The sequence below is a fragment of the Mirounga leonina genome, unplaced genomic scaffold, assembly GCF_011800145.1.
Source record: "Mirounga leonina isolate KUSES-001 unplaced genomic scaffold, KU_Mleo_1.0 Mir_126, whole genome shotgun sequence".
In the NCBI taxonomy this organism is placed as follows: domain Eukaryota; kingdom Metazoa; phylum Chordata; class Mammalia; order Carnivora; family Phocidae; genus Mirounga; species Mirounga leonina.
The window spans coordinates 14,954,202-14,979,747 of NW_023270314.1; the positions used below are offsets into that span (position 1 = coordinate 14,954,202).

General features: G+C 40.7%; 1 protein-coding gene and 1 long non-coding RNA gene across 4 annotated transcripts in view; both read right to left on the minus strand.

The window, feature by feature from the left end:
• Window positions 1-7,176: 7,176 nt before the first annotated feature.
• On the minus strand, window positions 7,177-16,735 carry LOC118008613. The gene is made up of 2 exons (XR_004678727.1): window positions 14,394-16,735; window positions 7,177-8,413 (listed from the first exon to the last, which is right to left on the minus strand). It is a non-coding gene; the product is annotated as an uncharacterized LOC118008613 (long non-coding RNA).
• A 1,490-nt stretch (window positions 16,736-18,225) lies between these two features.
• Window positions 18,226-25,546, minus strand: part of MSRB3 (methionine sulfoxide reductase B3) — a 178,899-nt gene continuing 171,578 nt past the window's right edge. For 2 of the 3 annotated variants that reach the window (XM_035002217.1, XM_035002216.1), the window contains one exon: window positions 21,078-21,315. In XM_035002217.1, coding sequence (XP_034858108.1) covers window positions 21,151-21,315 — 165 coding nt within the window. In that variant the 3' untranslated portion in view covers window positions 21,078-21,150. Of the gene's footprint in view, window positions 21,316-25,546 lie in introns of all 3 variants that reach the window. The other variant, XM_035002215.1, reaches the window with a different exon arrangement.

Genomic DNA, 25,546 nt, shown 5'->3' on the forward strand with positions numbered 1-25,546 from the left:
AACTACATGGAGGCTACAATAATCCTTTCAAGCTATGTGAGCAATCAGTTTTGAGGGACTTGTAAGCAGAGTTTTGAAGATGGCAGAGTAATGTACTTTTCCTCTCTTTCTCCTCTCCAAAATTACCCTAAAAGAAAAAGGAGAAGAAACAGAAAAACAGATGCCACCTTTGATAAAGCTAGAAGACATATGCAACCACAAACTTCATTATATAAAAAAAAGAAAGTAGATGGAGAAAGGTTAAATGACATAGCAGAGTGGAAGAAAGCCAAACCTAAGGATTCTCAGAGGAGATACTGACAAAAGTTGTCCTGAAAGAAAAGACACAAGAATTGCGAACTCTAGGTACTCCAGATGGTATTATTCTTACTCAGAGATGGGAATGGGGATACAGGGGAATTGGCTTAAAGGTTCAATAGGAGGAGACTTTTGCTTCTAGCAGTGTGGCAGATTTGATATAATAAATGGTTCTCTCCTGCCAAAATGCAATTAGAGCCTGAATAAACTATAACCAATATCTTAATGTATTTTGGGATTGCTATAAAGTAAGAGAAATCTTCCATTTCCTTCCCTGCACCTCCCTCTGAGGAAGAAAAATAAGAGGTAGCTGAAACTTGAGTATAGAACCACAATACTATGTAAACTCTAGTAAGTAAATTCCTGAGTTGGCTGCCCTGGGGTAGGTGAAGCAAAAGTGTCAACACCTGATAGACTAATCATGGCCCCATGGGAAGGTGAGATGAAGATGAATGGATGGAGATAAATCCACAAATATAAGAAAAATAGTTATACTATGCAGGATTTGAAAAAACAATGTAGTGGAATTGAAGAATTGTAAGGAAAAAGACAATATTAAAAGCACTCATAGAGAGGAGAGATGCTGCCTACGAGACAATAAGAATTAACAGCTAAAAAAGAGTAAATAATATGTTCAAGTGCTGAGAGAAAATAACTATCGCATTAAAATTGTGTATCAAAAGAAATACCTTTTAAGAATGAGAGTAATAAAAGTTTTTTAGAAAAACAAAAAAAGAGACAGGATTTACCCTCAAAGGACATTAACCAAAGAAACTACTAAAGAATGAACTTTAGAAATAAGAGAATTAGCCTCAGCAGAAAGGTTGGGAAAGCAAAAGAGAACTGTGAGCAAAAAAATCAGTAAACATGGAGGCAAGCCATCGTCATCTCTATGTGTAGTCAGTATAAACAATAATATTTATTTTGTGAGCTGAACGAAGTGACAGAAGTATGTAACAAGAATAAGTGAGGAAATGGGTGATCATCGTTAAGGTAGACTACAGTTGTTGACCTATTCAGATTGAAAAACTTAGAGGGGCGCCTGGGTGGCTCAGTGGTTAAGCATCTGCCTTTGACTCAGGTCATGATCCCAGGGTCCTGGGATTGAGCCCCGCATTAGGCTCCCTGCTCAGTGGGAAGCCTGCTTCTCCCTCTCCCACGCCTCCTGCTTGTGTTTCCTCTCTCACTGTCTCTCTCTCTCTTTCAAATAAATAAAATCCTAAAAAAAAAAAAAAAAAGAAAAGAAAAACAGATGTGGTCAGGTTCAATATGCATGGTAAATTCCAAGGGTAACATTTTAAAAAGAGAGACTCTTTTTAACTAATAAAAAGACTCCCAAACTAATAAAAAAGTAAGTAAAAAATAAACAAAAATTAATTTAAAGAGGAAAACAAAGCACAGAATAAGCAAGAAACACAGAAAACATAAATTAAGGTGGCATAAACAAATCCAAATATGACAATAATTCATATATATGTAAAATAATATATGAATATAGGCACCCACCAGTTAAAAGAGATTGTGAGGCTGGATTTTAAGAAGGAAAAATTCCACTATATATTGTTTAAAACAGTCCTACTAAAATATAAGGTAATGGGGCTCCTGGTTGGCTCAGTCAGAAAAGCATCTGACCCTTGATCTCAAGGTCATGAGTTCAAGCCCCACGTTGGGTGTAGAGATTACTTAAATAAAACTTAAAAAAAATAAAATAAAGTATAAGGTAATGGCAAGGTTGGATGTAAAAGGTACATTCAAAAACATATGTACTGAATAATAAAACCTGGAATTGTTATCATTTTTACCAAACAAAATAGATACTAATCAAAACCATTATTTGGGATAAAGAGGATCATTACATATTGGTAATGTTTAATTCACCTGGAAGAAATAATTATACTAAACTTGTATCACCAAAAATTAGCCTCAAAATATACAAAGTTCAAAAAGAGAGAACTACAGGGAGATACTGAAAATCTGCAATTATACTGGGAGATTTCAAACTATGTCAATTATTGCAGGTCAAGCAGACAAAAAAAAAAAACAACTTGTGAAAATAGAGAATTGAATGATGCAATTAATCACTATCATATAACAGAATTAGCAATTAGAATATACATGTTTTTTTCAAGCACTCAGGGAACATTTATAAAGATCAGCCACATTGTAGGCTGTAAAATATACCCCAGCGAATTTTAGCAAATAATTATCATACAGGTTTTGTCTTCTGGCCACAGTGAAATTAAAATAAAAATCAGTAATAAAAATATAAATGAGAAATCACACTCTTAAATAATTCATAAGTCAAAGAGGCAATCATACTGGAATTTTTTTTAAAAATAGAAGTCAATGATAATGAACATATAAAAGCAAAAATATGTAGGACACAAAGAAAATACTGTTTTAAGGGAGTTTTATTATTAAATTCTTGTAGTAGAAAAGAAGAAAGAAATTAACAAGCATCCAATTTAAGAAGTCAGAAAAAAGAACCCAAATAAAGTAGAATGAAAGGGGAAATATAAAATAAGAGCAGGAATTACTAAAGAGAAAACAAAGATACAACAGAGAGGATTGCCAAAACCAAAACCTAGTTTTTTCAAAAACTAAAATATAATAGACAAATCTTTGGTTATCTTAATCAAGAACAAAGGCTGTTGCAATTAAAATATAATAAAAATGAAAAGGGGCACTTAAATGTAGACATGGCAGATATTAAAAAGAGTTAGTGAATATTATGAACAACTTGATGTCTTTAAATTTTAAAACAAATTCTTAGAAAAAATAATTCTAATAAAAATGAAATCAAGAAGAAGTAGAAAGTCTGAAGAGTTTATAACCACTGGCGAAATAAAATCAGTGGTTTAAATAATCCCACAAAGAAATCATTAGGCCCAAATGTTATTACAGGTGAACTCTACCAACTACCAAAGAACAAATCATTCCGATCTAATACAAACTCTCCTGGAGAATTGAAAAGAAGGCAAAATACTCTAACTAACTATAAAATCTGTATACTGTAATGGCAAGACCAGGTAAGGACAGAATGAATGAAAAGGAAAAACTACTTGGAACTCTTACTCATGAACCCAGATGCCAAAATCTCACCCAAAAGACTGAGGAACCAATTCTACCAAGCGGTGTTTACCTTAGGAACAGAAGAATGGTTTAACAGCAGAAAACCCAAAATAGCATATTAAAAACTTAAAATAATACTATAATTTTAATAGATGCAGAAAAAGCCTGAATAAAATTCAACACCAACTCATGAGAAAAACTGTCACCAAACAGGGTGCCTGGGTGGCTCAGTTGGTTAAGTGACTAGCCTTCGGCTCAGGTAATGATCCTGGAGTCCCGTGATCGAGTCCCGCATCGGGCTCCCTGCTCGGCAGGGAGTCTGCTTCTCCTTCTGACCCTAACCCCATTCATGTGCTCTCTCTCTCTCAAATAAATAAATAAAATCTTAAAAAAAAAAACCCCAAACTGTCACCAAACAAAGAGAGGGGAATATCCTTAAGTTGATCATCTCCCAAACCCACAACAATAGCATTTTTAGAGGTGAAAAGTAAGAATCATTTTCCTTAAAATCAGGAATGAGACAAAGATTTTTGTTAACACTATAATGTTCAGCCTTGTACTGGGCATTCTTGCCAATATAGTAAAAGAAGGGGAAAAAGTGGTAACCATGGAAGAAAAGATTGATAAATTTACCACATTAAAATTAAGAATAACGGGGGCGCCTGAGTGGCTCAGTCGGTTAAGCGGCTGCCTTCGGCTCAGGTCATGATCCTGGAGTCCCAGGATCGAGTCCCGCATTGGGCTCTCTGCTCAGCAGGGAGTCTGCTTCTCCCTCTGACCCTCCCCTCTCTCATGCTCTCTGTCTCATTCTCTCTCTCAAATAAATAAATAAAATCTTTAAATAAATAAATAAATAAATAAAATTAAGAATAACTGTTCGCTGGAGACAAATTTTAACAGTCACCATAAAGAAAGTGAAAAGATAAGCAATTTACTGGGAAAAAGATTGCCACACATATAAAAGAAAGGATATTAATATCCCACACGCAGAAAGAATGCCTATAAGTAAATTTTTTAAAAAGCCATAGAAAAATGGGGAAAATGGCCAAACATCATGGATAAGCATTTTTCACAGCAGAATGGACACATATGGTAATCACATAGGAAACAATGCTCTGCATCATTAGTAGTGACGGAACCTCTCATTAAGCCTGTGATGAGGTACACACACTAGATTGGCAAAAATAAAGAAGTCCAATCACACAAAGTATTGATAAGGATACAGAAATTTCTATATATTGCTAGTAGAAGTATAAATTGGTACAACCATTTTGGAAACCTATTCTGTCGTTTTCTTGTGTAAAAATACACATACACCATGATGCAGCAATCTCATTCCTAGGAATATACCCTAGAGAAATTCTGGCACGTTGTGATATACAAGATAATGGCCCCTCCCCAAAGATGACCGTGTCTTAATTCCCAGGACCTATGAATATGCTCCCTTACATGGCAAAAGGGAATTTGCAGATGTGATTAAAGTTAAGGATCTTAAGATGGAAAGATTATCCTGGATTATCTGGGTGAGCCCAGTATAATCACAAGAGTACTTTAGAGCAGGGAACTTTTCCAGAAGATGTGGTCAGAGAAATAGTGTGAGAAGGATCTGAGGCCGAGGTGTTACTTCTGAAATCAAGATGTACAGGGACAGAAAAGGAGCAAAGGAAAAAGCAAGAACACGGATTTTTCCCTAGAGCCTCCAGAAAGGAATGCAACCCTGCCAACATCTTGTTCTTAGCCCAGTGAATCCCATGTTGGATTTCTGAACTACAGAACTACTAGATAATAATTTCTCTTGTTTTAAGCCCCTAGATTTGTGGTAATTTGTTATGACAGCAAAGGAAAACTATTACACACATGTATACCAGGAGATGTGCAAAAGAAAGTTTTACACAACATTGTGTCATAACAAAGAACTGGAAACAACCCAAATGTCCATTTACAGAAAAATCAATTTAAAACTTGTAATAATAAAAAAATGCTCCACATCACTTGCCATCAGGGAAATACAAATCAAAACCTCAATGAGATACCACCTCACACCAGTCAGAATGGCTAAAATTAACAAGACAGGGAACAACATATTTTGGCGAGGATGTGGAGAGAGGGGAATCCTCCTACACTGTTGGTGGGAACGCAAGCTGGTGCAGCCACTCTGGAAAACAATATGGAGGTTCCTCAGGGTGTTAAAAATAGAGCTACCCTACGACCCAGCAATTGCACTACTGGGTATTTACCCCAAAGATACAGATGGAGTGAAGAGAAGGGGCACATACACCCCAATGTTCACAGCAGCAATGTCGACAAGAGCCAAACCGTGGAAGGAGCCAAGATGTCCTTCAACGGATGAATGGATAAAGAAGAGGTGATTCATATATACAACAGAATATTACTCAGCCATCAGAAAGAATGAATATCTACCATTTACATTGACATAGATGGAACTGGAGGGTATTATGCTAAGTGAAATAAGTCAATCAGAGAAACATAATTATCATACGGTTTCACTCATATGCGGAACATAAGGGAATAGTGCAGAGGACAATGGGGGAAGGGAGGGAAAACTGAATGGGAAGAAATCAGAGAGGGAGACAAACCATATGAGATTCTTGACTCCAGGAAACAAACTGAGGGTTGTGGAAAGGGAGGTCAGTGGGGGGATGGGGTAACTGGGTGATGGGCATTAAAGAGGGCACGTGATATGATGAGCACTGGGTGTTATACTCAACTAATGAATCATTGAACATTATATCAAAAACTAATGATGTACTATACCTTGGCTAATTGAATTTAAATAAATAAATAAAATAAATAAAATGAAACTTGTAATATGTCACACAAAGGAATAGTACGCAGCACTAAAATGAAAGAAATATGGTTACAAACAGGAAGATGAATGAGTCAGTAAAAATATTGAGTGAAAAATGAAAAGTCACAAAGGACAACATACAGCTTGGTACCATTTTTTATAAAGCATAGAATTTAGCAAAGCTAGACAATACATTGTTTATGGTTCTTTATGTGATACAACTGTTTTTTTAATAAAATAAGATGAGAACAAATACAAAATTCAGAGTTGTGTGTTACCACTCAGAGCAAGAATGGGTAAAGGATAGGAGAAGAGCATGTAGATAAAATGTAAAGGTATTAGTTATCATCTGACTCTTTTTTTTTTTTTTTTTTTGGCTCTGACTCTTAAACGGTGTTTGGGGTTAGTAGGTGTTCATCTTAATACTATACTCCAAATTTACAAACATATTACATTGTGTTAAATATTACTTTATAAATTATAATATATAGATGTCTATCTAAGGAAAATTAGACTCCCCAGTTCCCCTCCCTCTGCCTCCAGCCGCACCAATATAGGCGAGAAGACAAGGTATATTCCAGAGCAACTGCACCAGATATCTTCTAGATTCAGAGACAAGAAGCAATTGGGTGACCTTTCTCCAGAAAAATGACATCACCATAGAGGAAAAAAAGATCCAGATCTTCCTCAACTTACAACATGGTTACGTCCCAATAAACCCATCATAAGTTGAAAATATGGTGTTGACAGTGCATTTAATATACATAACCTAGAGAACACCATAGCTTCAGCTAGTCCATCTTTTTTTTTTTTTAATTTTTTTCTTTAAGATTTTATTTATTTATTTGAGACAGAGAGAATGAGAGACAGAGAGCATAAGAGGGAGGAGGGTCAGAGGGAGAAGCAGACTCCCCGCCGAGCAGGGAGCCCAATGCGGGACTCGATCCCGGGACTCCAGGATCATGACCTGAGTCGAAGGCAGTCGCTTAACCAACTGAGCCACCTAGGCACCCCCAGCTAGTCCATCTTAAATGTGCTCGGAACACTTACCTTAGCCTACAGTTGGGCAGAATTACCTAACACAAAGCCTATTTTATAATAAAGAAATATTGAATATCTCATGTAATTATTGAATACTGTGCTAAAAGTGTAAAACAGAATGGTTGGATGGGCATCGGTTGTTTACCCTTGTGATCACTGGTCGACTGGGAGCCTCGGCTTTTGCTAGCCCGGGAAAAGATCAAAATTCAAAACATGAAGCACGGTTTCTACTGAATGCATATCACTTTTACACCATCGTCAAGTCAGAAAATCAGCTGAGTTTAACCACTGTAAGTCACAGTCTGTACACCAAATTTTCCGAAGTTGTTGTACCAGTTTATACACTGTCAAGTGAAAACAAGCAGACATCTGAGGCCCCATAGGAAATAAGAACAACTCAGTCCTTCTACCATCATACTCATCAGGCAGCAAACTCCACTGAGGCACAATCAGCAGTTCAGTGTCTCACTTGTTACTGGAGCTGGACAGCCAAGGACGAGCAAGATCTTGAGGCAAATCTCCTTGTAGAAGACAGAGGCCAAGACAAACAGAAAAGGAACTCAAAGAAACACATGCAGAGAGTAGAAGTAAAATATTTTAAAATTATTTACTTTCCTAGAGAAATAAGATACTGCTTTTTTAACAAGAAAAGGATGCTTATAAAAAGAGCAACCAGAGGATAAGCGCTCTTGAAAATGGAGAAAATATATAGATAGGGGAAGTAGAAAAAAATTCAGTAAAGTGGTTGTAAAAAAATATGAGAAAATTTCCTAGAGAAGAGAACAAAAGGATGCAGTGATGGAAAACAGAATTTAATCCAAGAAGTGTAATATTTAACTAATAAAAATTACACAAAGAACAAATAAAACAAAGTATATGAGCAAAGGAATATTGAGGAAATTTCTCAGAATGCAAGGACACACATCTATAGATTGAAAATACTCACCAAGGGGAGCCTGGTTGGCTCAGTCAGTAGAGCATGTGACGCTTGATCTCAGGGTTGTGAGTTCAAGCCCCACACTGGGTGTAGAGCCTACTTAATAAACACCACCAACAACAACAAAAACCTCACGAAGTTCCCATCAAAACAAATGGCAAAAGACCTCCCTGTGGTATAGATCATTTCCAAACACTAGAGACAAAGAGTTCACATCCAAAGGACTGGAACCTCCATTGGATATCTCAACAGCAACCCTAGAAAAGAGAAGTCAATAAAACAGTGCCTCCAAATTTGAAGGGAAAATGATTTTCACCTTGGAATTCTAGACTGCCAAAAGATTAATAAAGTGTGCGAGCAGAATATTTTCAAGCATACCAAGTCTCAAAAGTTTAACATTGGGCATGCCCTTTCATTGGAAACTAAAGATCTGCCCTAATGAAATGAGGATGTAAATGAAGGGATCCAGTAACAATGGAATCAACACAGGAAAAAGGTAAAGGGTATCCTCAGGATGATGACGGAATAAGGATCTAGGCCATCAGGAGTGCAGAAGGTCTAGAGAGCAAGCCGTCCAAACTGGAACAGAGAATTTTAGAGGTGTGTGTGGGTGCACGCAAGCACACTGGTCTTTGCTGTGGATACTCCTAAGAATAAGATGTAGCTAATATATTATCTGACATATTTGAGAAAGTGGAAAATTGTTTTGAAAAGTTATTTTACAAAGCTGTTGGAAGATGTGGAAAGGCTTCACTAGAGGGTCAATGAAATAAATGAATAAACAAACAAGTGAAAACATGAGACAGTGATGAAATCCAAGGAAAATCAGAAGTTGTACAGAAAAAAAAAATGTAATAATACTATTCTAACTTGGCTCAACAGTAAACAATTATTCTCATTGTTATAATAATGAAGACCCTAAATGTGGATATAACCAAAAATTGTAATATAACTATGTTAGATGGATGAGGGGAGAGAAATGAGGGATTTAAGAGAGTTAAAATAATAAGTTAATAGATAATGTCTGAAAGTAATGAATCAATAGATGGAAACATGTAATTTTATTTCAAAACATGGATAAGATGTCAGCAGAGACAAGAAGAAGGATTAAAAGCGACCAAGCCTGGGGAATATGATAGAATGGGAAGAAGGGCCAAGATCTCTGGTTTATTATGTCTTTTAGCATTGTTGTGCTTTTTAAATTTGTGTGTATATTTTTTTTAGTTTAGAACATATTTTAAGAAATATATCACAGGCGAAGTCACCATAAAATAATTGAGGTTCAGAGGTATTAAGGAACTTTCTTAAGATGGTGGCTGGGAAACAGGATGGCCAAGACTTACGGTGCTCCCTACTAGACTTGACTGACTCCATTAATGGCTCTAATTTGTCATATCTTCCTCTATCCATCCCTTCTGATAGGGCTTGCCTACACTGGTTCCAGGTATGGTCATGTAGCCTGCTTAATGCCACAGGGACAGTAACAAATGAGACAAGCAGAGGTATGAGGAGTACTTGCACACTTCTTCACTCTCTCCTAATCCCTGCCAACAGCACGAGAACATGCATAGGCCAGCCAGGTGGAGGGGTGTGAGGGACAGAGAGAGGAGAACCCAGTCGTCCCAGCGGTGGCCCTGTCAGAACAGCCCCCAGCTGACCGTGGACAAGTGGCATAGGACTTTTGTCACCATTGTATAGGAAAAATGCTCTCTGAGTCTCAAACAATGAGAAGAAGCCAAGTGCTATTCAAACTACTTTTTTACAGGGAAATAAAACACTTTCATTCTCAATATTTGTAATGTTTTAAACTATAGCATACTAAATAAGTGCTTTAGATTTTTTTTTCATTTCCCAATACATTTACAACAGACTGTAAGAGAGCTTTCAGTGTTTTAACCAAAATTTTTAAGAATCACAGAACAACTGGAATTTCCCAGTTGATAATTAAGGTCATTTTGCATGGTTTCAGCTTACCTCGTCATTTTTATGGTCTCACACAATCATGCAAAGTAAGGATTACTTGTGTCTAATCTACACACTGACATTGGAGCCCTCACTGGGTTCACGGGTCCGATGTCACACGCAGTGTCCGGGCGAAAGTGGGAGATGCTCACCTCCTAGAGGTATTACCTAGAGGCACCTGCTTATGTGCCTGCTCAAGGTTTATGGACAATCTATAGTTAAGGAAATGAACCCTCAGAGTACCAACAAGGGTCTAAAGATGATTTTCACAGCTAAAGTGCAGACTGAAGCTAATAAAAATGTAAGTCTAAACGAGTCACAAGTAAATGACAGAGATGCCGCTTCTAATTCAAGCGTCAGCCACTTACGAGGTATAAGCCATGATCATCAGACCCCTCAAAGAGTCAGCTAAAAATGTGAAGTGATTAGGCTGAGTACATGAAATATCAGTGCACATCCACTGTTTTTAACAAAGCACCTACTCTAAGTGTATATTGTACCATGAATTATTAGCAGGTAATAATGAGACCATCATGGTGAGCTCAACATTTAGTTACCAAGTGCTCAGAACGTGAAAACAACCTTTCAATTTTTTAGTGATGTTTAGCATCACATAATACTCAACATGCTACTTTATCAACTTTCAATACACTTAGTGATTCATGTTTCATAAACTATGAAAGACCACATGCCAATTGGTTTTCTTGCCCTGATGAAAGTATCTAAAGTAATATGAAAAGAAGATGGTAACAAACTAAAATGTATTTACAGAAAGTAAATGCCATCGGAAGATGCAGAGAAAGCATGCTGAAGATGCGAAGAACCAAGAAACAAAACAAATTACATCGTGTAGAGATTTTCTTCGAAGTTGTATTAAAGTATAGATTTTTTTTTTATCATGTCTCAGCTTACGGTATTTGCTAGACTTTGTTTCAACAATGAAGAACTACTTTTGTGTGCATGTCAGCCCATAAAGGGAAGGTGGAAATAACTGATTCAATAAACGTGGTCCATGGCAAACCACTGATGCCACAGCTGCTTTGACGAGGGTATTAGGGAGAAGAATGGATTCCACGAGAAGGTTACAGAAAGACCTCTGCACATGAAAGTCATCCCCTGCACTAATTTATGCATGAACAAGCCCTCTCACTAAGGGACTGAAGCCGGAAGTGCTCCAGTATGTCACTGGTGTGGTTAATTTTGTAAAAATAAGACATGGAAATGGGATCAATCTTTATAATACCTTGCAGGGAGATAGATAATAGCTATGACAATATTTTATACTTGCTAGCTATTTCATGGAAGGATTATCAGTCTTAAAGCTAAGGCTTTTTTTTTTTTTAAGTTCCAAGTTTTCCCAACATTTTCTGTGATGACAAGTATCTGTTAGAAGTACGCTATCCAACCATTATCTTTAAATAATATACTCAATCCCTTCCTTTCAGGCAAAAGTGACATCTCAAAATGCATAACTGCCTTTTAAAAAAACTCAAGTTTTGGAGGGAGCATTTTGAAAATGGGTATTTGGAACTATTTCCATTTTTTATGTGACGTGTATTGACAAAAAGGTGTCTTACCTTAAAGAATATTTTACATCTGAATGCTTTAAAAACTTAAGATCTGAATTTTAAAATCTGTTTTCAACCCTGTTCAATGGATTTTTCACATTTGCTAAATAATTTTTTAAATATCTGAATAATTTGCAATAATACCTTATTGATATCTGGGAATATGAAGATCTACTAACCAAAATTCCACAGATACCTTTGTATACCAGTGGTTGGGATGTAAAAAAATGAGTATCCTGATCCATCAGTGAGCCCATGGTGGGGCTTTCATAGGGATGTCATTGTGGTATGTAGTTTTCAGTGATGTCAACCACCGAAGCAAGTATTTAAAACAAATTGAATTTAGATCCAAACCTTCAAACACTGCTTCACCAAACCGTTAAACCTAAAATTTAAAACATTAATAATGTATTAAATTCACACCAATTTCACTAAAAATATTATGTATTTTAGTAAAAGCAAAAATATTTTTGGTACCATTAAAGTAACATTTAAATGATTTTTAAATTTACGTTTTGAATTTTTTACTCCATTTTTTAAAATTTTCCATCTTTGTGTATATTTTAGAACGTGCATACTATATTACTATAGTGATGAATGTACATAATTTAAAAGTAAGTGCCACACTAGATATACCTGCGCAAGAATTTCCTATTTGGGGAGCTGCAGGACCAAAAAGTCTCCACTGAAACGCAAGGGGTTTAGAGTTAAATGGCCTGTCTTTGCCCTGTTTTTTTCCTATATATGTTATCAGGGTGAAGTTATTTAACCTTTCTTATCTGTAAAATAAAGATAATAGTATTGCCTACCTCAGGGGTCATCAACCAAACACCTACAGGACATAGGTAGGTTTAAAAAGAAGTCATGTGGCCTCCAAACTCTATATTTTATTTTCCTATTTGGTAGAGACAATGATACCAGAAATATTTGTCTATTATAAGAAACAAGAAGACAGCACACATATGAAGTTAAATGCGAGTCCACAGGAAGCCGTGAGGCTCATAGCAAAGCCAGAGTGTCAACACCTCAGGTACTCAGCTACTACTTGGCACCATCAGATAGCTACCCAGACTTGCCAGATTTCACTTCTATCAAAAGAATCTGGAAATGGGTTTTTATGTGGGATCTCCTGATTTTTAAATATCGGTAAACATATTTTTAAAAAGGAATAGGCAAAAACAAAAAACAAAACAAAAACCCACCTTCAGCCTTCAGTATGTGACTTCTCTCTTAACCCAGAAGATCAAATGAGATCATGAATTTTAAGAGTCTAGCCTCTAATAAACACTGGGAGTGAGTAGGCAGTAGTTATCTCCCAGATTAAGCTCCTAGAAGGATCATAAAGGGGAAAGAGGCTTGGGACATGGGCATAGTCCATAGGGCAAATCTAGGTGGGTGTTAAATGAAATGATGGGGCAGGACAGAGAAAATGAGAGAAGAGTGGAAATGAATTTCACCATCTGTTTTGTTTAGACCTGATTCTAGCTTTGTTCCATCTACTAAGACGATTTATTCAAAGCATCTGTCCTCGAGAGGAACTCCAAATCTGGTGAGGGAAACAATTAATCAGTGCCATGAACTCTAGAAGCAAGGCATAGACAAATGATAATGGAAGTCCATTTGTGCTGGGGGCGGAAAGGAAACGGGCAATGTACTTCGTGCAAGCGATGCCTGGATTTGAAAGATGATTCGAGTCTACCCCTCAGAAAAGGCAGGAAGGACATTTTAGGCAGAAAGTATGTGCCCCTGGAAAATGTGGCAGAAGTCGGAATGGCTGGGGGTGGGTGAGGGAGGGGAGGTGAGAGATGAAGCTGGGACGGGTGGGTGGTAGCCAGATTGCCAAAGGTCTCTGTACTTCCTGCCGCAGCCTGTTTGCACCACATCCGAGAGTGGAGGCAGCTAAGTGATCGTCCATTTCTCTGGACGATCTCATTTTCTTCTCTTCTGTGTGAAATGTCACAGACTCTTCAAAAAATGTGTTCTGTCTCCTCTCCAAATGAAGGCTTCCCTGACTCGGCCTCCCTCTCTGCTAACCCCCTTTCCTGGGGCACAATTTATCCTTCTCCCAGCCGAGCTCTTGCTTCGTCCCCGCTAATGTGTGCCCTACGCAACACTCCGTATAATTAGCTGTGTGTCTATTTCCCAACTAACTGCAGGCACCCAGTCTTACTCCGTTTGTGGTGTCCCCTGCCTCGCCCATGAAGGGCTCAATAAGTGTGCATTGAATGGACGAACCCTGTCCAAGTGAGATAAGCAGGAAATAGAAGAAGTAGAAAAAATTTTTTTGATGTTCTTACTTGGCAAGGTAAGGTTTGTGATAGTACCTAGTGGGGAAAAGACTTGGCATTTGTGAAAGTTGATATGACCTGTAATACAGGTTAGAATTCTGGGACTTGGTCCTGAGGAAAGAGTCAGTTAGAGATTTGAGGAGATCTTTAAGTTTTTTCCCTAAAGTCTCCTTGCCTTTTCCCTAAGGGCATAAATAGAAGCTTTGGGTATAGAGAACCAGGAACCCCACTTGCCATGTGTGGGGCAAAGGCCCCTCCTATGTAACTAGAAGTTAAAAAAAAAAAAAAAGCAAGAAATCTTCTTTTAGACCGGCACAGGATTTTGGCTGAAGTTCAGCCACATACCTATTCTAAGCTGAATTTGGGTATAACCCTAATAATTACAGTTACTCTTTAGAGAAAGAGCCCAAGAGGTTTACCTGGAGATTTTTTCCAGATGTAAGCAGGTATGTGAGAAGCGCAGTAATGAAGATGTAAACCGGATGAGGCCATTTTGTGCCCCGTGGTCTTCCCTCCGATCGCTCGAATGCTAGAAGATGTTCCCCAGCAATCATAAGGATGATGCAACGCAGCCATCTAACAAACACCAGATGCCTGACTGGCCTTCCAAGCTGTAGTGTTAAAGAGAAGGGGGGGACGAAATACCAAGTTTGAATGCCTTTGCAGTTATCAATCTGTCATGAATTGTAATCAAACAGAAACAAACCTCTTTATTCCATCAGTTCCTGGGATAGGTCCATCATATGCCCTGCAGACCTGCTCTGGGTGTTGTAAGAGCCCTCAGGAATCTGTCCCCGCCTCTTCAGTCTCTGATTGCTAAACCTCACTGACTTAGTGAGAAGGGTAAGGACACCCCATCTCCATGCCCCCGCCCAGGGCTGTACATCTTTCTAGATGAGAGGTTAACTGGATCAGCTGTGCCAGAAATGGGATGTTTTGATCAAGTGCATCTTTAGCATCACCTCTCTTCTTCCTTTTTTTCTACTTGGATCCAGAATGTGGCTTATTGTGTGTGTGTATGTGTTGTCTGTCTCTGTGGTAGTTAGAAATCATTAGGAATATTAATGTTAGCCCTTAGGGAAAAAAAGTAAACTCTCCATCAGTGAAGTATAAAAAAAAAAAACAACCAAGGTGTACGATGATTAATTAAGCCTTGTCTGAAATAAAGCATTCATACTGCAGATTATATTTTGGAAGGGTAAATTGCAATTAATTTGAAATAAGAAACGATATAATCACCTTTTTCTGCCTGTGTAAAACCTGCCGCTGAACTGTAGCCAAATAGCCGGTCTCCTACCTGGGGGGCAGTGTAGTGCTAAGTAGGAAGCCTTTGAATGAACTTGGATTTCAGTCTGGTGATGTACCAGCTTTTAACTTGGCTTAACGGTTCTGAGCTTTAGCTCCACCATCTGTTAAGTGGGGATAAGACTACCTACCTCATATTAAAGAAAACGGATCGAGTGCCTGACTTACAGAGATGACTTAATACACAGTATCATCAAGGTAAAAAGAAATCCCATGGTGAGGCTGAGGGCCTTGGGAATAAAGCGTCAGGCAACCACACCTTAACTCTTAAGGACTCTCTCCTGTGCGAATACAGACACTCTGCCTTACTTTGCTTTCTAGCTACTTCTACAGCTTTCTACACCCCACCCTGTAGGTACAATGCTGAAGTAAGCACTTGGTCCCTACAGGAGGACTTCCCTGCCGTTCATTCCTGAAAATCTGTCGGGTTCCTGCCCAGCCTGGATGATAACGTGGGAGTTCATTTGCTGGGAGTGGAGTGGTGGACACTGCAGGGAGGGAAAGTGCAAAGCTTGAAATAAGAATGAGGTTCCCGGCATCCGTAATCTGACAAGTTAGTGTGGTTCTGCAGCCAGCCCGAAAATTGGGAAAGTGTCCTGTGGGCCTGACGATCTGATTTCGTTCCCAGATCTCACTCAGGTCATTCTGGCCTTCACCTGTGATGGTTCTGTGAAAGTCCTCGACTCACATGGCAGCTACTTGGTCCAGAACCTCTGGTCATTGTCTGGCCAGTCCTTTTCCAGGTTGGCCAGTCCTTTTCCAGGTTGGTCCAGGATGAGGCCAGCCTCTGGGAGCAAGTGGGTGGGAAGTGGATTGCTAGAATATTCTTCTGTGGCACATGGCACTTTTTCAGGTCCCACTTCAAAATGGTAACATTTCTATCATTTCTGTAATGCTCAATAAACTTTAATCAGAAGTCAGTACGGGTACTTGTAAACCTGTCCCCAAGGACAAGTTTTAATTCAACCTTTCTTGTATGCCAGCATCTCTTAGAATTCATTTCATTGTTAAGATCCGGGTAATGACAGCCGTTTTCTGACCAAATAATGCCACAATTCGAATACATGGTCCCTTCGTAAAAATCTCTTGATGTTTTAAAAAAAAACAACAACCCATGTTGATGATGATGGAAGGTACAGGTACAAAGAAACAGAAGAGATAGGAAAGGTCATATGTCAATTTCTGCACTGAGACCTGTTCCCTAGTTCTTGGATTTGCTGAGCTGAGCCCGGCCACGGATATCCTGCAGTTCTAGAGAGGCACGGGTGAGCAGCCCGGGTTCAACCCAGAAAGGCAAACCGGAGTGAAGGTGGTGCTGGTTGATGAGGACACGCTGGTGCTCCAGAACAAGACAAATGGGCAGCGAAGGATAGGACCAGCTGAGAGGCATGAAGCCTGGGGAAAACCTTTTGACTCATCTCTGTCGAAAGACAACCACTGATGACAAAACAAGGTATTTTTTTTTTTAGATTTTATTTATTTATTTGAGAGAGAGAGAATGAGAGACAGAGAGCATGAGAGGGAGGAGGGTCAGAGGGAGAAGCAGACTCCCTGCCGAGCAGGGAGCCCGATGCGGGACTCGATCCCGCGACTCCAGGATCATGACCTGAGCTGAAGGCAGTCGCTTAACCAACTGAGCCACCCAGGCGCCCCAAAACAAGGCAATTTTGAGTCATAAAGAAATGCTTTTAAAATTCAGACTAACTGGGGCGCCTGGGTGGTTCAGTCGTTAAGTGTCTGCCTTCGGCTTAGGTCATGATCCCAGGGTCCTGGGATCGAGCCCCACATCGGGCTCCCTGCTTGGCGGGAAGCCTGCTTCTCCTCTCCCACTCGCCCCTGCTTGTGTTCCCTCTCTCGCTGTTTCTCTCTCTGTCAAATAAATAAATAAAATTTAAAAAAAAAAAAAATTCAGACTAACTGACGTTTTCCTCACTAAAAGTTCCGAGGCAATGGTTCGCAAACTAGAACAAGCACCATAATCCCACAGAGGGCTTGCTAAAACACATATCGCTGAGGTTCCACCCCAGAATTTTTATTGCAGTGAGTCTGGGAGGAAGCCTGAGAATGTGTATTTGTAGCAAGTTTCCGGGCACTATGGACACTGCAGCCTGGGGACCACACTTTACGAAGCGCTGTTCTAAGTCTAAGGTACACTGTGTGACATTGCTGGTCCATGGACGCCAGGATCCCAGGAATAGGACTTAAAGAATTGGCTGAAAAGCAAAGTCTTCACCACCTCTTCACCTCACTTTTCCTCCACGAAAGAACCAAAGTCAACACAACAAACCGAAACATTTAAATGAAAGATTTCATCAACCAATAATACTACACTGAAACTCGTCAGTGCAGATGACTCTTCAAGGGGATTTCATCTGTGAGCCCTGGGGAATGCCTACCATATTTCCCTAGAGACCAATCCTTGGCCACACTGGAAGTTTCCTGTCATATTATTTAACTGAGGCCGAAGGAATCAGCATGGTATCATTCCTACATTTTTATCCACGGAGTTACCACACTGGAGCTCCCCAAAGTCCACATCTGAAGCCCTAAAACGTACGCAAGCTGCTGAAGATTGTGCTGAGGGGAAGGTTGAGTAACTCTGGGAATGTTGCCCTTTCCTCCAATCTTTCAGATTCCTGGAGGCCTTTGCTGGGGCCCGAGGGATGGAGAGTTGGACTCGACGCTATGAGAGCCCCTCCATGCAAAGGCCACATCAGATAAAAGGCCCTCTGTGCAGACTACACACATATCAGCTGGGAGGAGGCTGACAGAGCATAGTGGCAAACTCCAGTGGATGGTCCTTGTGTCTGTGCTAAAAATAACAGGAGTCTTCAGGAAGCAGAACACATTTTTATAAAGAAATTTTATTGCATAATTTCTGTATACAATAAACATAGGAAAAGGGTTCTTTTAATGAAAATCTCATGACATTTTTCAAAAGTTTGGAGTTGTTTGGAGAAAAACTATTACAAAGCTATCTAAGACAAAAATATCTGACCTTCAGAACAAATGATAATCTCTTTCATGGCAGTCCACATTTAAAGCAAGGCATTTCAATTCAATTAACATGGAAAGGCTTTTAAATTGCTATGTCATTTGCATTAAGTATTTCAATGCATCTAAGAAGTGAAGAGTTTAAACACATAGAAATGTTCTCTTACACAGTATGTACTGCTGCTTTCTTCAGATCCATTCTGCATGACTCTGCGGATGTCCTTTTCACACACCAGCAGAAACCTGCATCTCCTAATGGTACAGGAAGGGCTGAGTGCAGAGAGGGAAAGCCTCGTGCATTTCCTATGTTAAATGGCGCAGCCCCCACAGATGACATACACCTTGCCATATTGACGTAGTTCATTGCACTCCATATCCTGCAAAAATAAATCTAGTGCTCGACAGCTGACATAACCAACGTCTTAGTAATATATTTCTTTAACATAAGACAGAAATATACTGAAAGTTGATACCACTTAAACTCAAAGGCCATCTGGAATTAAACCACATGCATATACCCCACTTTTTTTTTGTTTTTTTGTTTGTTTGGTTTTTTTTTTTCGAGGGATGTTGCATTTTTCTTAAAGTTGATGCTGGAAAATGTGGTAGGAGAGACGCTGGCTTTCCTTGAAACAAAGACAAAGGATTAGAAAAGGAGTTTTTTGAGGGAAATGTTAAGCCCGATAATAAAAACGAGAGAACAATGAGAGTCCAGAATCTCTGAGGAGAGGGAAGAAGCCCCTTGTTTATCTTCCTTGTCCACCTCGACACGGTGGCTCGTGTCCAGCAGAAACCTGGGGCAGGCTACTATGTGTAGCTGGAGCAATGTGAGAAGTGCTGTGTGGCCCAAAGTGAGAAGTTCTGTGTGGGGCAGGGAAGTCCCGGGAGACCCCCTTCTTTAGCCAACCCCACATGGGATCCTTGAGTCTCTGGGAAATGATGGGCTTCCCTCTGTGAGGTCGGGATGGTCTGGGTCCTGAGGCTTCCACGGTCTTAAATTTTACATCTCAGTTCCAGAGGGACCCAGGGCCTGAGGTGAAACAGCTGGGAGCCGAGGAAGGAAGAGCATGACTTACCTGGCACCGTGAAGCTAGAGCATACGTGACAAGGAAGTCACCAGAATATCAGGCAGGGCCTCGCCAGGAAGCGTGTGTAGACACGTGGAAGAATGTGGACATGACCACACTGCCACTTTGATTTGTTACTTTGCATTTTAACTTCTCATTGTTTCTCATTGTAAAACTGTCAAGTGTCCCTCTTTCTTATTTTTGTCTTGGTGCTTACAAGGAAAGATGTCAGTTTTCATAAACTTTCAAAGATTTACAGAAGTAATATTTTTTAAAAACTACATTTCAGGATTAGCATTCAAGGCTACAAACACAGAATCTATCCATCATAAACTGCACCCTCAAACCTGGTTATGGCAATATCGTCTTAAATCGCCACTGTTCACACCTGTGGAAACCTTATCGCGCACAATGCCATCCACTCGGGCAAGCTAAATGTTACACAGCAAAACGGAGCAGAGCTTCTCAGAGTAAAACCAGCCATATTGCTACAAAGAAAAATTTCTGGCTCTTGGCCCAACTGTTTCCATACCAATCAGCTAAGTCAACCTTCTCTCCACTTCTTTCCATTTCAAATGCTTGGGCTTCAGCCTCTGAGGCAATTAGAACCAGATCAGTTTAATTTTACAACACCGATCTCAATGGTACAGCAATATTGTAAATTTGCCCTGAGAGTGTCTATTATTTTACAAATAATGTAGGTCCCAGTTTTTATATGAAGAGTAGGCATGGAGAGGCTAAATGGCTTGTCCCCTGTCACACAGCAGGGTGAGACTTGAGCTCCTGGTTCTTTCTACTTTAACCCCAAGCATCCTTCCAGAGGTCACCTGAACCTCTATGCACAAGATCCCCAGGTTTGGGCTCTGTTACTTGGAGTATCTTGTCGGCTTCTCTGCTCAGCACTGGGTATTTTAATACCCAGGACTTCCTCCTTGGTCCTCTCCACTCTCTCTTATTTCTGCTGCCTTGACGAGGTGTGTTGTCCCCAGTATTTTATTTTACACAGTGGGACTTACCAAAATGCCCTCCCAGCTGCAGCTGGTATTAGGTGTGGAGGGACAGACTTCGAAAAAGCAATGGCAAGTGTTCTTCTTTGTGGACTTTGGACAAAACGGGGCCCAGCATTTTATAGTTGTTTTATACTCCAATGTTTTCAATGGAAAATAAAATAAAACAAAGGCCTAACCGTGAGGTAATGTTTACTTCTCTGCCACAACACTCAGTGTAAACCGTCCCCCCCCCACCAGATCTGGCAACGATTTAACATAAGGAAAGACTTCAGACCTTCACACCCTTTTAGTGCGAATAAACGACCGTAGCTCAGACTTTCCACAGAGCTGAGCGGTCTCATCAGGCATCCGTCCGCCCCCGTCTCAGGTAGGCCTACACAAATGCCTCAGGGCCACATGACTCGAAGGTCTGGTGCCCTGCGCTTGGTGCTCTGCTCTCTCCACCACAGAGGGGTCTCTGGTGGGAACACCGAGCACCCTCTGCCTCGTAAGCAAAGTGGGAGAAATCTCAAAAGAAGCCATGTGCTCAAAGAAAATAATGCCAAATGGTACTCAAGTGGCCTGGGAAAGAGGTTCACCAAACTATCTCCACTCGCTGAAGGTATAAGCGGTTCCGGATCTAGTCGATAGCAAAATACATTGATGGCCGGGGCCTCTGTCTAAGCAAAAGAAGAAAAATATCGATAGCACAAAACTGCCCTTATATTTTTTGAAAAAATATATCTAAGACAATTCTGAGTATTTTTTTTTTTTAACAAGCTGCGCGATAAGTACACTTGCTTCCCCCGCTCTCCACGACCCTACAGCTCCGCTTTGTCCGCGGGGGCCGGGCTGCCCACCCCACTGCCCCCCTGGGCACCACTGCCGTCTGCTGGCGTGAAGGACAAGGAAGCCGAGTTTATGCAGTATCTTTTGCCGGTGGGACGAGGGCCGTCGTCGAAAATGTGCCCAAGGTGGGCGCCGCACTGAAAGAGAAGAGCGAAAACGTTAAGGGAGAATGCGTACAAAGCAGGCTTTGAGAGGAACTCACACGCAGCCGTTTAAATGGATGAGCAGCCTGTAGAGAAACGATGGAAACTATCATGGATGATTTCTAATCCGCCTGTCAATAGCCGCAAAGATGGTTTCTGGCAGGCTCCGCACCACATGCTGAGACTGAAAAAACACTAGAACTGTGCGTATCAGAAATCATTTAGGAGCCACTGTATTTTTTTATCTATGAAGTCTCTCGGCCAGCTGAAAAATGACTGCAGGAATTTTATGAGTTGAGTTGACCCCTGATCTGCCCTTGTATGAAACATGGCAGAATAAAACCTCTCCCCCGCCCCTCCCCACATTACTTTGGGCTTCGGATGGGTGGGTTTCAGAAATGCAGAAGTCCACCATAAAAGATACTGTTCCACTGGCCATGACGGAGGTGACGTTTGCTTTCATGGGCAGTAAAACTTAACACCAGACCAGCCCTGGATGTTCCCGGAGCCTGGCAGAGCAATGGCAAGGCTCTACAGATTTGGTCACGGTCACCAGGCCTGCAGGTGTGGCAAGGATCACTGTCGCTGGCCCGCACTGTCCCTTCATTCTGGCGTCCAGCAGGTGCAGAGCCGCTGGGGTCTCTACCCAAGTGAACTGCATTCCGTGGGGTAAGGAATAAGCTCAGATCCGTGCTCCTGCCTATCCGGAAAACTTGGGAAAGAGAAGAGGCCCAGAATCCAGGCAGAAGCAGAAGGAGGGATGGTTGGCTATGATGATGTTCAAGAGAAATCCAGCCCAGGGATCATTTCTCCAGAAAGGCTGGCTCAGTGCATAAAACCCTGCACTGCTTACAAGGAAAGGTAGGGTAGGACCCCAGGCGACAACAGGGTATGTCACACTTAGCTGTCGTGCACCCTTTCTGAGCAGGGACAGGAGTGAGGGCGATGGAGACATCAGTGCATCATATGCCAATAGGTTGTGAAACCACATCATTCGTCATGTCACAGAGAAACCAAAGCCTGGGGCAAATGACTTCCATTCATTCATGTAACAAGTAGTTAGGGAGCACCTGCTACACGCCAGGCATTGTCTCAGACTCTAGAGACACAGGCAACAATCCCTGGACTCATGGAGCTTACATTAGTGGGAGAGACAGCTAACACGCAGAGAAATAAGTTGACTCTCTAGTATGGTAGGTGGGAATAAATGCTAAGGGGAAGGAAAAAAAGAGGAAGTGATATGAAGTGTCAGGGTTGGGGGCTGATACTGCAGGTATCATCGATGATGAGGGGCTATTCTCCTGGGGTGACTCTGGAATAAGAAGCCAAAGGAAGGGAAGGAGTGGGTATCAGAGGAGCATTTCGAGCAGATGGAAGAGTCAAGATTTAGGGAAGAACATGAGAGAAAAGGTGTATAGATGATTTATTAATTCCTCTCACTGTGCTTGTTTGGTGTACAAAACCCTCAGAAAGTACAGGGAAAGAGAGGAGGAACTGACATGCAAATTGGTCTAATGAACCAAATGGAGATGATGAGAGAGAAGTGAAGGACTGTGCTCATTACAATGGAAAGAACTAGAATCTCAGTTTCCCTATCCTAAGTGCTACACTCAATTCCCAGGGGTTCTCTAGTTATTAATAAATAGCACAAATAGCAACTCTCACTATATGGCACTTCCATGTTAAAAGTGCATTCTTATTTTACTGCCAACATACTGTGTCAGCTTATTAAAGAACTAAAAATGAACCCTGAACTGATTTGATCTATTGCCTGGAAAATATGAAACAGGCCTAAAAAACAAATCTTGCACTATTTTACCACATTCTATGCAGGTTTAGGTAATATCAAGGCTGACAGCTCAGATTGCTTTTCCTTTCTATAAACAACTGAGGCCAAATTTTCAGGCATCAGCAGCTAAGATGCACCAGTAAAAATACATATGCTTACCCAACGGACGCAGGAAAACACCTACTGCTGCCTGCCAAAACAGCGCACAGGCCGACAGGAACTGGGGCTCTCGGTGACCAGTGTGTGCGCACAATTATCGATCTCACGTGCAGCTCTGGCACTTTGATCACTTGGCATCTGAGTGGTGGACCTTGCACGTTAAAAGCCTCAGATAGGTTTTCTGGTTTTGTGTTTTAATGAGAGAATACGGCTATCTGGACGTTACCTTTATTAATCATCTCTTGGGCATATCTAGAAAATGGTTCTGTTTACCTTACTCCAAAAATAAGACACAGTAAGGATATACTTGAAGCTACTTAGGAGTATTTATATGGTCTTCATTTCCCAAATCATCTTGAACAAATGCAACTTAGAGTAATGTAATCTGTTGAGCCGTGTTGGTTATTGGTCTGCAGTTTCGTTTGCAAAATCTGGAACTGGTGTTTTGCTTACACGGAAAGAAAAACACAGATTCTAGATGTCCCTAATCCGAAAGGAAAAGGGAGGGGGACGAAGAAGAGGACTTACAGTTAGGAAGAGGCAACAAAAATCATTGGCAGACAACTCTATGGGTTGGGGATGGGGTAGGGAAATCCTCAGAAAAGGCACGAGTCCCCTACAAATGAGACTGATCGCTTCAGCATCCTTGCCACAAGGTGTTCTGGAAGATTCACCCCAGGCTCCGACAACTGAGGGACGAGCGCCATTTCAAAACGTAGTCAGGTGTTCATTTATATCTATGCCGCCACATACATGCCCACTCCAACGCCCGCCAAGCTGCAAAGCCATCTGTCTGCAGGAAGCCGAACCACGAAGCGCCATTTCTGCTTCCTCCCAGGTACACCCAGTCTCCCATAAACGTCTATTACCCAGTTTCTTTGAAAAGTGCACAGGTCCTGAAGGTTCCTGCCTGAGGGGAGCGCACATGGACCCCATTCTTTCGGGCTTCTACCCCCGGCCGAAGGCTGGGATGATGAATGGAAGTTGTCAGCGATGCATTGTTTCTGTAGCCGCCTGTGAGCTTTGCCTCCCCGGCCCCATCCAACCGGCAGTGGTTTGGGATTGCAGCACAGCTGCTTGTAACTGAAACAAACCGGCTGCCCGACGAAGAAATCTCTGAGCCCTGCTGTTGATGATTTATTTCAGGGTAAAATCTTTGGTGTGCATTTTGAAAGTGGTTTGAAAATGGTTACGCATTTATTGCACAGATAAGATACGAACTACAGCTGAATATTCTAGCTCTCCTTCTGAAAAAAGCATGAGATAATTGTTCAAAAGGAAATCTTAAAGTTCCCAGAGGAATCCTTTATCACCTAAGCCTCCCACGCAGAGAAGTTGGCAACTGGGGATCCTACAGAGGACCAAGGGAAAAGACACCCCCCGTCCCCAAAAAGTGATTGAACATCAAATTTAACATAATTCCTTAAAATCTGACTGCAGTTCTCAATCGTGGGCACAGGAAACACAAATAGTGCATTCAACACAGTTACATATTTCCGCACTGATGTATTTCCAACTGTCCTAGAGGGTTTTCTCCCAGCTATTTCTAGGACGTTTGGGGCTTTATTATTGTCATTTGCTCTTAAGTGTTTGATCTACAAGATGAAGCAGTTTCAAAGCAGGGCCTTTTACACTTGGGCACATGGGGCAGGATGAGAAGGAGAAAAGAGTTTAAGAAGAAAAGCAATTTACTCTGCCACTAGCATCCCGTTTTCTCCCACTGTTATTGAAGACACTTGTGTGTAAGTAGGCCTCTTTTCCTCTGTGCTTGTGATATTAATCTTTTGCCAAGGAAATGATTGTGAAGTCACCAGTTTAGCATTACGATTTTACTGAAAGATCAAGAATAAGAGAGATGGGCTGTGAGTCTGAAGCCCTATTGTAACACATGGGTATCTTTAATCATCAGCAATATATGAGTTGTCATCTGCAAAAGATTAATAAGGTTTGGGGTTTTACCAAAATCTGCTTAACTTTTGAAAAATACCGTGTATGGGTGGATATTTACCTTTCTGCTGATTTGGCTGCCTTAGAACAAATTAATAACGATCTAAAACAAACTTAAGGGACTCCACCGTAGATTCCAGCTAGTAATAGCAACAGGCAAAAATAGACTCCAACTCGCGTAAACTCAGGGATCTCATGGTTTCCTTAAAGATGATTTCCAAAGTTAAGTGATTTATTGGTCTCCCATTTGCTGCAGATGTAGAATTTTGATCTAAAGAAGGAAGAATTCCCCAAGTATTACCAGGAGGGGCTTACTTCTCTGAACTACAG